Below are 14,411 nucleotides of genomic sequence, written 5' to 3' on the forward strand. Positions count from 1 at the left end.
CATTTTGGTTAAATAATCCAGATTTATCTGACTTATTTTACTTGGGCACTTGAAAATTTACAGAAGTTAAGATAATACATTCAGATATTTTGCAAAGTTTTCGTGTTGTCTTTTTCTTTATCTTAGTATTTTGCAACTAGACTTTGCATGTGCAGGAAAGAGAGAGTTCAAGACTATAATAGGCTTTACAGTGACTCTGAAGTCCACGTCAAAGCCAATAGAAACAGTTGGTGTTACTGTGTGTTGTGTTCAGCTACTGGGGAATTGATGATAAGTAAAGCAGACTTAACTGGCTCATTGCCCTTTTACCTACTGTCTGTTCACAATGGATGTTGTGATTTGGTAAGCTTAAAGTAAGTCAGGTTGTCCTACTATTTTTGCAGTCACTTCAAGCATTCACAATGCAGAGGTGAGGGACTCATAATTGTCGCAGAGCAGTCATCTTCATAATTCATTATGGGATTAAGTAATGTTACTGGGGCAATTTATGTTCCATTTGAACTGTACTTTATTGAGTTTTGCAGAAACTGCACATGTACTGTAAATGTCACAGAATTTTAAAAAATTGCAGCGTGGCTTAGCTGAAGATCAAATTATGCCAAAATCTAATGTGTAGAAAGATGACGCTAAAGTATTATTTATGACAAATTGGCATACAATATTGAAGCATAAGACAGTTTTGTGGGTATAACTTTAGGTCATAAAGTGATGAAACATAAGCAAGCGCATCAATTATCTTTGGATTTTAAATGGGTGGAAAACTAAATTATATTGTAAAGGAGTAAATCCATAAATTGTTTAAAGTTAGCATGTATTTATTCCACCGTTGTGATGAGTTTGAGACTTTTCCTCGTCTCTTGCCAATGAATGCAACTAAGCCAAACACATCAGTTGTGATGTATTAGCACCTCTTAAAACCAAAATAGCCTAATATGAGCATAATTTCAGATATGACCACTGATTTACGAAAAAAGGAAAGAAAGAACATCCCACAAAAATTAGACATAGGGAGAGAGGTTTCATTCTTTATTTTTCTAGGGAAACATTATCATTAAATAAGAGATTTCTGTAAATTAGTTGTGTATGTGCTGTTTTTAAGGTGGTCAACTGTTGTCAGTGAAACTGTTGCTGAAGACAGAACGGCCTCTAATTGGTTAGCTCCATCTCCTCATCCCATGCACACATGCTCTCTCTCTCTCTCTGTCTGTATGCCACTCTCGCTTCCTCTCTTTTGACTGACGCTGTGTTCCCTCCAATCCCTGCAGGGCCGTGTGAGGCGAGGAACCAGTAGCATGTCGGGGAGGGTGGAGCTGGGAGCAGTTGGCCAGTTTCAGGCAGAAATGCTGCATTTGGAACTCATTGACGGTGCTGACGGTTACCGCGGTGATAAAGACACCTTGAAGGCATCCGCCGTTGCAACCGTGCCAGTCACCAAGGACTCTGGAGCACCTGTTACCATGGATACATACCGACCCAAGAGACCTACGACCCTTAACCTCTTCCCTATCGTGCCTCGTTCACAGGTATGGCCTGAATTATCTTATCTACACACACACATGTGCACACTTTCTGACAGAGCACAATGCTAATGGAAATCAGAAGCAAGATTATTTATGTGTTTGACTGCCTTATGTGTGTTTATTACATTAAACAGCAAAAAAAATGTGTTTTCAAAATTGAGAAAAGATGAACAAAACGGTTGACATTTCCACTGAATTCATTACAGTTGTTTCCTGACAGGATGTCTTTTCTAGACCAAACAATGGCTTCAATTGTCAAGACACATTTTTTCCCATTGGTGCCCATCTCTGTTTGTGCTTGAATAGAGCTCGTGATGTGAGTGGTTTTGTTCAGTAAGTCAGTCTGTGTGAGAACAGAAGAGCTATTTTCTCTACACGGTGCTCAGTTAGGGCAAATTTTACACTTTTATTGGTAGTTTCCAAAGAAAATAGGGCAAAATGGAAATCTTTTTAGTTTGGGGAATCTTTTTCCCCAAACACATACTAGTGTTTCCCAAACACGTTAGAGCGCATAGTGTGACTATGTGTGGAAATTAAAACATTGAGTTCTATCTGTCAACCATTTATCTTATTTGCTGACATTAATTGAGAAAGAATGTACATTTAGGATTAGGCTTGAGAACCGTATATATCTAGACAAGATATACAGTTTCGGCTAAGAAAATCAACGTATGGATATAATATGAACAGGGCCACCAAATATGGACAATAACAGAATGTGAAAACATTGCATGGTCCAATGAGTCAGCTAAGATATTCAGATGTCAGTGTCAGAGTGTGTAAACAACACTACAGCATGGACCCATGTTGCCCTTCATCAGTGATGCAGGCTAATAGTAGAGGTATAGTGCTGATGGGGATCTATAATTATTGGCACACTGGCTGGTCCCAGTTGGTACCAGATTTCAATCAAACAATGCACCTTTGCCAAGATTTGCATCATTTAACCAATCTGTGTTGGCATCATATCAGTATTGACCAAAATTTATGAGAAATGTTTCTGATATCCTATTGAGTTTATGCCATGCATAATTAGAACAGTTCTGAAGGAAAAAGCGGGTCAAACCCAGAACTAGTGAGGGGAAGTTGATAAAATAGTCGGTCAGTAGATATTTTGACTGAATCGAAATTGATTCTTTGCCTCAGATAGTAGAGGATTTTTCTACCAGTTTATGGTCAAACAGTTTAAAACATGGTCTTTTCACTTGTTAAAGATTATTCACAGAATTGAACCCTAAGCTCTGGGCCAAATGCCATTAAGATTTGGGTCAAATTAACAATTTGATATTTAGGGCTCTACCCATATGGCATTCTATTGACATTTACTAGTTTCTGTGCAAAGCAAGAGTTCTCTATGGAGACTTCTTCTCATCATTAACAAGAACTAAAGCAGCTGTTACCATTGTCCCAGTTATGTCACCCAGTTGGTCATTGCAGATGTTTCCTCACATGTTCTTCTGGACGCATCTTCCTATTAAAGGAAAGGTGGCCTTACAGCTGTTGCTCCATTCATGCTCAGTATGAAGGATTGTTACAAAATCAAAGACATAATGCAAGCATTTGTCCTGTGGCTCTACTTGCTTGTCCAGGAGGAATAAGTGGTGAAAGTGAATGCAATCTGCTGGGTTTCCTTAGATGAAAAACCTTTTAACCTGAATAGTCAGTTGAACTTGACCGCATTGATTGATAACTAAAGTCAAACTGGACTGTATGTAATTGGTTGTTTTCAAGTCACTCTGTATGACTGTGATTATGACTTAATTTGGCCTAAGACATTTGTTGTGCATGAATTGTTTGAGAGAACCGACCAGATATTGTGTGTGTATGTTGAAAGTGGGTCAGTATGACTTCCATTGTCCTGGTTTTGCTTTGTTTTGCTTTCTGATGGCTTAGTCAAAGTTTATTTTACAACATGTGAGGGACATTGAGTCCTAGCCATTCAACATGGATGTTAGGATTATAGAGGACCAAAATAAATGAATCAACAATTTTATGCAACAAATTAGCAACATTTTTGGAATAAAATCTGAAACTTTTAAGATGTTTGGAATGTCCTTTTAACAATCAGCTAATTGTTTTTATTCCTAATATGGATTTGAACAGACAATTTTGGAAGGTTGTCTTTTTGTTTTTCTATGATGAACCAATTACACTTTCATTTTGAGCTTATAGTTGTTTTTAGGTCATCTGCGTCTAGGTGCCTTATCAGTTTATCAACAATTTCAGCTTTCCAATAGTTCAAGTAGTCATTGAATTCATCACTATGAAGATAAGACAGACTTCACATCACTGATTCATCATAGTAAACCAATGGGGATGGTTTAGATGGTGAGCCTGTTACAGCCACCATTAGTTCCTACCACTATGATCTTTTAACAGGTGTTGCTTTGTATCCTGCTCAGAGGTTAGACCAATTCTTCTTTTGCTATGGCTGACTTACAGTGTCTGTCGAAGAATTGATTTTGCATGCGATGCAGCAGCAGCTGGAGTCTGTGTCCTTCTTGTTGCCACATTGAGCACAGCTGCTCAGATTATTACGGTCTGTCTGGGAATCAATTAAGGTCGTATTTAGCCATATTCAAACATTTGTTTTCTCCTTTGAGCTTCTTTAGTGCTAGTTTGGCATAATATCTGTTATGTACAAAAACATACTTTTTCATAGCACAATAAGTCAACTTTTTCTTTATTTAATTAGGCTCCTCTTGTGGATCCTAATTTTTCCTAACAGCTTTTGAGGCTTAACCAGTGAAATGTTGAGCAGCTTAAGTCAGACAAGATGAGTAAGTAGGATACAGTGCTTATATTCTTCAGGCAACCTTTTCCCTCACATTGTACTGTAACAAAATGGGGGTAAGAGGAGACAGAAGACACAGTAGGACTGTTTCCAGGTCAGCAGATTTGTACTACTGAACCATACTGTATATGTTTAGTTGTGCATAATTTTGTAGCAATCAAGAGTTGTTGTTTTTTTTGGCTAAGCAGAGCTCAACAGCTTATTAGACTACTGAGATTTAAATATAAAGTAAATAAGATGGCTTACAGTAGAGAAAAACACATTTTTGTTGACAGAGAAGGTATTTTCTGACTGTCCCTTTTAAATCTGCATGGGTACAGTGAGCCAGAAGACAGAGGAACAGACGGCCATGTCAGAAAGGATTCCTCAGAGTTAATCTGAGTCTAAGGCTAATCACTCATCTAGTTAAGACACACTACTTATGTTGAAGTACATGCATGTTTTAGTAAGGGATTTGCTAGATCTACAAACTTCTTTACGGAGTTTATTGTAGCAGATCTACCAAAACCAGTTCAATTGGCATGAGGTGACATTGCAGAAAAAAGCTGAGAAGTGAATGATTCTCCTGACCTTACCACATCCTAATTTTTATGTCCTGCCAAATTTAGAAACTCCAAAGAAACTTGACTTTAATTTTAGGGAGCAGAAACCTGCTCATTTGGTGCGAAAAGAAGATGCTAGGACAATGAAGTTCATCAGACATAATGTCACAGTCTGAGGCATCTTGGAAAACATTCATCAATGAAATCCAGTTTAATTACAGCAACATCATCCTAGTCATTAACACCGTCTCTTTTGGGTTCACTCTCCCCAGCCATGATCAGCTTGTCACAGTGGTAAAATCTGTATCTTCCCAGATCTATGGGTGCAGTCTCCCACCTGCTGATTCTCTCGTTACCACAGCAACAGTTGAGTTTCCGCCTGGTAAACGTAGAGGAACGATGACTCATGTGTGGTGGGTGGGTAGAAGAGGAGGACAGCATCTAATTTGGGACACACTGCCGTCACAGGAGTTTCCACTTCTCCTTCTATCTGGTGTTTTTCTATAACTGGAAATTAAATTAAATTTTTTAAACCCAGACATAGTGTTTGAATGTGTCTGACATGAAAAGCTGATTTTAAACAGCAGTCTGGTGTATGATCTTTTGTGATAGTTTTTAAAGCATTCATGTTGTCCATTATGAAACTTTGCTTTTTTCCACTTAGGATATATTCTGTCACAAAGATCATTACTGCTCATTTTCAGTCATTCTGACCACCTTCTTCTGTCTGTGCAATTTTATTTAATTGAGCTCCGTTGCTGTAGCAGTAAGGCTGAAGCTCATGGTGATGTGTATTACCACACCATATTCAAAGTCTTTTCCTATTGAGTATATGTTTTTAAAGTTTTCAGCACTATGCGTTATTTGTAATATGGAAATGTCTCATATTGTCTACATGAATTAAAACTGTAGGTAATTTTTATAAACAATATGTGTTTATTAAATTTTTGTTGAAACTGTTACTATATAATGACAGTGTAACATGGGACAGATAAACTGTAAAAAAACAAACTCCTCCATTTCCACCCTCCCCACTCCTCATAGATAGGCTAAAGCTAGTTTCCAACACCACAGTTTCAGATTTCTAAATAAACTACAGTTTACACCTAAGCTGCATACAGGATTGGGGTTTTCCTGCATTTATTGTTACAAGATGAGGAAAGTACAGATAATGCACCTCAGCTATGATGCTTTCTTTACCACTAACTATTTAGTCATCACTGATGTAAAATGATATTGTTATTGAAATGATAACTTAACAATGCTGCTATAATTCGTGAAGAGATAAGATTGTAACGTCTGATTCAAACTGAGTTAACCACAGCTCTGTGTGAATGAACTGTGTGCTCCCAGGATCTTTTATAAAAGGTTGTGTCCCTTTAAATGCATGCCACGAAGCACGAACAAAAGAAATCCCCACTCGTTCATTTGAGTCATTGTGTGTGTGTGTGCGTGTTTGTGTGTGTGTGTGTGTGTGTGTGTGTGTGTGTATGAGTGTTCGTGCATGTAATGCTCTCACAAAAGTCGACTGTGTACCGGCATCTCGAACTTTGGAACATGGTTCCTTTTTGACGTTCTCTCCAAGTTTACCTCAGTGTCCATCTTTTCCTCTCACCAGTCCTTTCCCTTCCTCTTTTTTCAGGACACATTAAACAACAACTCATTCGGAAAGAAATACAGCTGGCAGGAAAAAGTTTCAGGCTCGTCCTCCCCTCTTAAAACAGGTGAGCTTTCATTTTACTGGTTCTTTAGACAAGAACATTAAACATTGTAAATGTACAAAGCTTGCTTCTGAGTAAAGTTGTTTTAACGTTTCCTTCAACTGTGGAGAGGACTTTGTGTAATTTTAATTTAGTTTGTCAGGCTGTGTTTGCATCTTTAGTAGCTTGGATTTGTACAGTGGTGAGTGGAGTTAGCTGAAGGAAAGCAAAGTTTTCTTTTTGTTTTTTGTTTTTTGTTTTTTTACGGAGCTTAAAACTCAGGGGAAGCCGTCACATTGCATTATTACAAAAATGTTCAAAGCCCTTTGCTCTCACAATGTCTGCAGTGAGATTTTTTTCACTACAGATATTGTGGAGATGAAAAACAACTCACTGCAGACATTTGGCAATAGGAATCTGTTCTGTGCTAAATGTACTATTTTGAAACACAAAGAGAGGAAAAAAAATCTCTTTTCCTGTGGATATAGTCAGAGCTACTCATGGTATTAGCCTTATAGCTCGTCGTCTGGGGCGCCAACTGCTAGAAGGAGCTGTTGCCCAAACTGCAAAAAAAAAATAAAAAATACCGGTACATTATAATATTGATGTGAAGCCTTCTTTGATGCACTTTGATCATTCTCATTATTCAAAGCACTTCCCACTAGCAATAATCAAATCTGCAAAAACCTGAACCTCCTGGATGATGTGTCACTATCAGGTGATCCAAAGTAAAAAGCTAAAGAAGTGTTTAGATACATTTTGTCTTATAAATACATGTTGGCAAGTGTTAAGTTAGATTTTTGCTTAGTGTTGTTAGTCTGTGGGTTTTGTTATTATTAGAAGATGAAGCGATTTGTTACTTTTTCACTATTTTCATCATATTTCCTTTTGAAACAGCCTTGAGCTGATGCTTAAACAGCCTTATGAAATTGGACAGTATTTCTTCTGTCAGTACACCAAGGAGAGATCATATGACATTAAATATAGATTTATATGTGCTTTTTAAATGCTCATAAATATTTTTTTTCTCCAGATTAGACCCATTATTATTTATTGTTTTTGGGAAGATGTACTTCCCAAGTGCTGGAGGAAAGCATCCTCTTAGCATAATGTGGCAGACACCATGTATTGGTTTTTGCCAAACATAGCATTTTGTATGTAGACCAAAAAGTGGAGTTTTTGTTTTGTCTGACCAGATCACCTTTATGCTCTCTGTGTGGATGCATTTCTATTTTATTTTATGAAAAGAGCAGGAGGAGCTGTCTCACCACAGTTCAATACTGTATGAAAGATAGGATGATAACATAATGCTTTGATTTACTGCCGATGGATTATGACGTAACATGTGACATAACGCAGCAGGCACCTTATCCTAGCTCTGAATTTGATGAGTAAGGGGGATTTATCTGTGTAATCCTAACCATTTCTACTTGTCTCTCGTTCTGCTTTGGATTTTCTTTTGTCTGTGCATTCACTGCCATGTCCATTTGTCTCCGTGGCTCTACGTTCTGTTGTCTCTCCTGTCTGCATGTCTGCATCATGTGTACTTACTTTGTTTGTGTGCCTGGCCTTTGTATGTGCCTGTGTGGCTGCGTGTTTGTCTGTGTGGCTGTCTGCATGGCCTTGTTTGCATCCTTTCTTCCTGTAGGTGACCTCACACCTCCACGAGAGCACAGCTGTCTGAGCGACGAGGACAAGGTGCAGGGTGGGGCCGCGCAGACCAAAGACAGAGGAACCTCCACTGACGCCCCCTGCAGACACAGCCACACCTCGGGGCACTCGCATAGCTCAAGCTCAGGGGCTGCAACTCGCTCCAAGCTGCAGGAGAAACCACCACAACCTCCACCACCACAGAACTACACACCCGCTCCTCTGTACCCAACAGGTAAGACGGACAGCTCGGGCCACCGAGAAAAGATTCGCCACCAGGCGGATGTTCATCTGGAACCCACAGAGGAGATTTATCTGACTCCAGTGCAACGATCAGTGGACCCGTTGGAACCCCCCAATGTTCAGGACCGACCTTTTCTCTCGCAGCAGACTGAGCAAGGGCGCATGTCCATAAGCTCTGACACAGAGGGACCGCCTCCTTATCAGCCCCTCCCAGACCGGACCAACCCCTCCATTTTTGAGGAGGACGAGCTCTACGTCCCTCCACCTTCCTATGCTTCCTGTGTAGAGTCTCTCATCACACCACCCAACATGTCTGTTTCAGCACACAGCTCTGTCGCACTAGACCTCAGCCTGAAGGGGACAGGAGCAGGGGCCATGCTGAGGGCTGGCTCATCGGTAGAATATGTGGACGCCACTGATGACAGCTACTGTGGTGAGGATGAGGATGTAGACAGAATAATAATGGACAGGAAGATGAAAAAGACAGCAGGAAGTGGAGACGGTGGTGGCAGTAAACCTGCCATACTAAGGACTACCTTGAGCTCCGAAGCCAGCAGCCTAACATATGACTCGGTGAAATACACACTAGTGGTGGACGAACACGCTCAGCTGGAGCTCGTCAGTCTCAGACAGTGTTACCAAGGCTACAGCGATGACAGTGACTCAGCCACAGTCTACGATAACTGCGTCTCCTCTCCATATGAGTCGGCCATCGGGGAGGAGTACGAGGAAGATGAAGACGAGGAACAAAACCAACAGACCGGAGCAGCGCAGAGGGAAGCCACAGCTTGCCTCTCTGAAGACTCAACACCGGAGGAAGATCTGCATTTCTCCAAGAAGTTCCTTAATGTCTTCATGAACGGTCGCTCTCGCTCTTCTAGTAAGTCCCTCCTATCATTAAGCTACCTTTGTACAGTTTATAAGCTGAAAGATACTAAACAATAATAAACAAAATAGATAATATTTGACCTTATTTTAATTTACTTACAATATACATGAGAAAAAAAAACATGTGCATAACCTCCAGTAGAGATCTCAACCCCTAATATGAAGCCGATTCCCAAATAATAATTTGACCATTTTGCCTAGTTAAGCTGGAAACATAACATTCTAGACTTATAGCAATCGTTTGATTATAGTTTAATTTCTCTTCAGAATTGATCAAGTATTTTTGAATTGAGTAATGCCTTGTATGAGTACTTAGGATTCTGAGTGTTTTCATACAGCATGAGAACACTGTATGCAGTGAAGATTATAGATTTTCATAATCTTCACTGCATTTAGTGTTTAGCTTCGTCTTAAAGCTGGGAATGGATCTCTAGAGGAGCAGGGATCCATTTTTTCTTCTGGATTATTTAAATCGGTAATATTTTGAACAGTTATCTTTGTTTTCCAGTCTTCATAAAGCTGCATGTGTGTTTTCTTTTTTTTGGTTGTTTAACCTCCTTAACATAAAGTTGACTCACTAAGACAAAATCTTTTCCATAACATTCCTGACAAATCTTTGTTCAAATAGGGTTACAATGTTAAAAAGATTTCACTTTACTTTAACTGGCTGGAATTCAAAATATGTAATCTCTAAAATATGTGTATTTTATTTTCCTAAAATCTTATTCAACCCAACTATAGTGAAACTGATTTCTTACAGTTAAATGCTTACTGTGCAAGTTGAAAGCAATATTTTTTTATCTTCTTATAAAGAGTATAGCACAGTTTTTTTTAATAATATTAAGTTATAATTAAATCAAAGACATCACATAACACGATTCAACACCTTCAGAAATAATTTGTGCTGATCCACAGTTAAGGGGATCCATTTAAACTGGATTCCCTTAAATGCACTATTGAACACTTACATAAAATCGGTTATGGTTTAAATTTAAACCATATATGAATATTCTAGCTAATTGGTAGATCTCAGCAACCAACGCTTTAGATTTTCTAGTCAACATAAACACCATAAAGGAAACATCATTTGCCAATGATTTGCTTCTTTGTGAAACCATTTCTTCAATGAGTGCATGGAAAACATCTATTTTTCAGATGGGCTTTGTGTTTCTAATGTTTCTATGCCATCTATACTATACTCTGGTGTTGGTTTACTGTCCTGTGTATTATGAGCATTTTTGAAACCTTTTAGAACCACCGCAGTTAATCTACCCAGTGCAGAATAAAGCAAGTAATCTCAAGGGAATGTAGGTAGAAATACACAAACTCATCAGTTTCACATCCCATTAAAGTGTGATTTATGGACCCTTAATGATCCGTCTGTGCTTAAAAGTGACCTGATTGTACGTTAATTGGATTTTTTTTAGTTGCACAATAGGCCTAATAAAAACTGGCACTGCAATCTGTCAAGTCTTATTTTTATCACAGTTGTCCTCATATTTCTGATTTCTTTTTTGTGATTGAAGGTGCCGAGTCCTTTGGTTTATATTCTTGTATCATAAATGGGGAAGAGAAAGATCAGACCCACAGAGCAGTATACAGGTAAGGCATAAATACACAGTTCCCATCAAACACTGGTTGTGACGCCAATATCTGTGCTAAAAGGATTTCTGTCTAATCCATATAATTTCACATCCATCATATTTAATGGAAGTAACTTTGTTACTACTGAAACAACAATCTGTTTTATAAGGAGTTGCATGGATGAGGGATGAGATAGTCTGTATTAAATTATGCATTATTCTTGCATTTGACCTCATACTTAAATTTTTACTGCATTCACACTAGAGATCGGCTATTATTATACCTTTATTGTTATTGCAAAATGTTTCATCAGAAAAATGTTTGACACTAAACTCTATAATATGTTTGCATACCCCAAAATTTTGACAATTTTGTTCCAAGACACCAGAAACAAATATTAATCTATTTAAAATATAATTAAATGCAGTCTATCATGTGCTTTTTAGTAATACAACTTCACCAGATTATTAAATAATCTGCATATTGTTTCTTGTTGTTGGACTGCACTGAATTGCAGCCCTAAGCCTATATCACTAAAAAAGACAGTAATGGGTTTTTAACTGCTTTTTTATCATCATTTATATGTGTATTGCAATACTTCCCTTAGCATATTGAGATAAATGTTTTAATCCATACCACCAGTTCTTATTCACAGCACAAATTATTAACTTGGTGGGGATGACTTTAAAGCTTTACCACCCTGTTACAGTTTCAGTGAGGATTGCCAAAAATATTTATGTCATAAATCATCAGTCGTGGCAAATTCAAATAAGGCTTGTGTCTGCATTTTTATCTCAGTATGGCATTTATGTTGTCCTTTTCTCTACATAAAGTACGGAGAAGAAAAAGCTTCAATTTCCCTCCAGTTAGCACTGAGTGCTTCCAGCTGCTACTGAAAACCTCAGGCTGTTCCAGGCACTGGGAAGCAGGGACCAAAACAGCAGCAACGCAGCCAACAGAACAAGAGCGTCTTTATGTAGCCAGACATCATACGATGCAGGGGGGCATTGTCCTTACATAGCCCACTCTGCAGTCAATAACTGTTGGGAGCAGATGTGCTTCAAAATAGCTTTTCCTTTGATATGTACATGTATGAAGCCAATTTACGATGTGATTTAAATTTACATGCCTTTTCAATGTCCAGCTTTAGAATGTATGAGAAATAATGCAAAGAATAAATTTATTAAACATACATGATTAAAAACTTAAACTGCAAGTGTAATTGATGAAATGTAATTTAATAAACTGCTGATTTGTTGAAATTAGGTTACTGTAAGTTTATCAAAGTTTCGATGTCAGTTCATATGCATTTGTTTTTAGACTCATGCGAACATAAATGTTACATATATAGGAAAAGTACATGTAAAATGTGTCTTGTAATATTGCTCTCTTCAGTGAAACATTGCAGTACTACCTTGCAAAAAATATATGGTCATTAGCATTAAAGATGAAAAACATTAAAGAAACTATATTCATATATTCCTTTCTTCCCATATTACTAGCGGCATCTTTATTACCCAGTGTGAAAAACTGGGTAAAAATCATCTTAAAAGAATATAGAAATATTTTTGAAGCATTATCAAAAAGGAGCTTACTTTGCTGTCTCCCTATAGCATCAAGCTGTGCTGCAGTTGTAAAGCCAGCTTGTGAAAAATAAATGGAGAGTTGTCTTTAGCTGTATTTGTTTTATTTCAATCCTTCAAAAAAATGTATTCCTAATTCCTACCTCATGTTTTGTTAGGTTTCTGTATCTGTCCAGGCAGCCTAGAGGCCTGGCACCTCCCATCTCGCTGCACTCTCATTGCTCTTCCATTACCAATTTAAATGTTGAATTTTAACAAATCTCAACAGGTTTGTGCCTCGACATGATGATGAGCTGGAGTTGGAGGTGGATGACCCGTTGCTGGTGGAGGTCCAGGGAGAGGATTACTGGTACGAGGGTTACAACATGCGAACTGGTGCGCATGGAATCTTCCCCGCCTACTACGCCATAGAGGTGAACAGGGACACTGACTGCTACAAAGGTACTGACACAACTGTCATGTCCAGATGTTAAAATTATCTTGACTTTAGTGGAAAAGTGACTAACAAACTGCACAAAATTACTACAGTGGGAGTCAGATTTAATTTCAACTTTAATGTCAACAATAATTAGCTAAGAACATTATCAAACAACCTGCCATAATAGAGTTACAGCTAATTATTTTTCAGATTACTTACTTATTCTTTTTTTTTCTCTGATCTATCAACATATTTCTTTAATATATTCCTTTATTTATTAAATGTCCTTACCTTTTGAGCAACTTTGAAACAGCTTACTTTATGTGATATAATATTTGCTTGCCATGGCTTTATTCTTACTTTTGCTGTCATCTCACAGATTCTGAAACAGTCATTTTGAAAGAGCAGCAAGCAAAGCCTAACGTTTTCAATTGCTTTTATTTTCCTCCTCCCTTTAATTTCTCTTCATACATTTTTGCCATTTTGCTCTCCTCTCTTTGCAGTTAAGAGCAGTGAGTTGATGGACAGATACCGCTTGAAGTTCCTTGGCTCAGTCCAAGTGCCGTATCACAAAGGAAATGATGTTCTGTGTGCAGCCATGCAGAAGGTAGGAAGCCGCTTGCTCTCCATGACTGTTTACCTGTGAGGGAACAAATACACTAGTACCAAAAAAGGTTATTTTACTTTTATCAGGTTTATTAACCTACAAATTTATTTTTGATGAATTTTCAATTAAGTAAATGATAATCATGTTCTTCAGATTGCCAACAACAGACGAATGACAGTCAAGTTCAACCCACCTTCCTTCTGTGTCCTGGAGATCAGCGTCAAAGGAATTAAGCTTGCAGTTCAAGAGGACTATTATGCTTGTGACAGAGTAAGACTCTTTCTGGTACCTTTTCCTTTACATGTAAAACATAAACATGCAATCTAGCATATCAAATTTGGCTGATTTTCCCCACAAAAAGCAACTTCTTTCAAGGACTTTTGGAACCATCAAAAACTCTGTAGAGGTCAGCATTTTATCAAGGCATGCACAATGTCCAGAATCAAACTTTGTCATGATATGTGGTTATACGCTGCATATGAATTAGATATTCCCTTTATTTAAAAGTATCAAATGCAAGAAAGCATGATTCTGTTATCATTGTAAAATAAATGTATAGTTGATTGAAAAACATAATTGTTTCAATTGCCCAACCAGACATCCTGAACTCAAATCCATTCCAAGCAGTTAGAAACAAATACATGTGATGTAATGTTTGACTTTTTATTGTGCGGGGGAGGGGGAGCTGGGGGTGTTTTTTATTTTAATCAGGAATGTCATTCTCTCTCTTCTACCTGTGTCTTGTCATCAGAGTAACGAGTGCAGTCACTTCTTCCAGTTAAAGAATGTCTCTTTTTGTGGCTACCATCCTAAAAACAGCAAGTAAGTCTTTTTTTTCCCTTTTCTTACTGTCCATATGTGGAGGCTTTAAATTGCCACTAG

At 38.0% G+C, this 14,411-nt stretch overlaps 1 protein-coding gene across 1 annotated transcript in view; it reads left to right on the top strand.

Moving 5' to 3' along the window:
* Positions 1-14,411, top strand: part of mapk8ip1b (mitogen-activated protein kinase 8 interacting protein 1b) — a 40,576-nt gene that overhangs the window by 22,345 nt on the left and 3,820 nt on the right. Inside the window, exons 3-10 of the mRNA XM_015002893.2 lie at positions 1,266-1,523; positions 6,499-6,580; positions 8,205-9,329; positions 10,864-10,939; positions 12,773-12,945; positions 13,426-13,529; positions 13,683-13,799; positions 14,281-14,351. Of these exons, the coding sequence (XP_014858379.2) occupies positions 1,266-1,523; positions 6,499-6,580; positions 8,205-9,329; positions 10,864-10,939; positions 12,773-12,945; positions 13,426-13,529; positions 13,683-13,799; positions 14,281-14,351 (2,006 nt within the window). The remainder of the gene's footprint in view (positions 1-1,265; positions 1,524-6,498; positions 6,581-8,204; positions 9,330-10,863; positions 10,940-12,772; positions 12,946-13,425; positions 13,530-13,682; positions 13,800-14,280; positions 14,352-14,411) is intronic.

The sequence above is a fragment of the Poecilia mexicana genome, unplaced genomic scaffold, assembly GCF_051168715.1.
Source record: "Poecilia mexicana isolate PSO_F unplaced genomic scaffold, ASM5116871v1 scaffold_3, whole genome shotgun sequence".
Classification (NCBI taxonomy): Eukaryota; Metazoa; Chordata; class Actinopteri; order Cyprinodontiformes; family Poeciliidae; genus Poecilia; species Poecilia mexicana.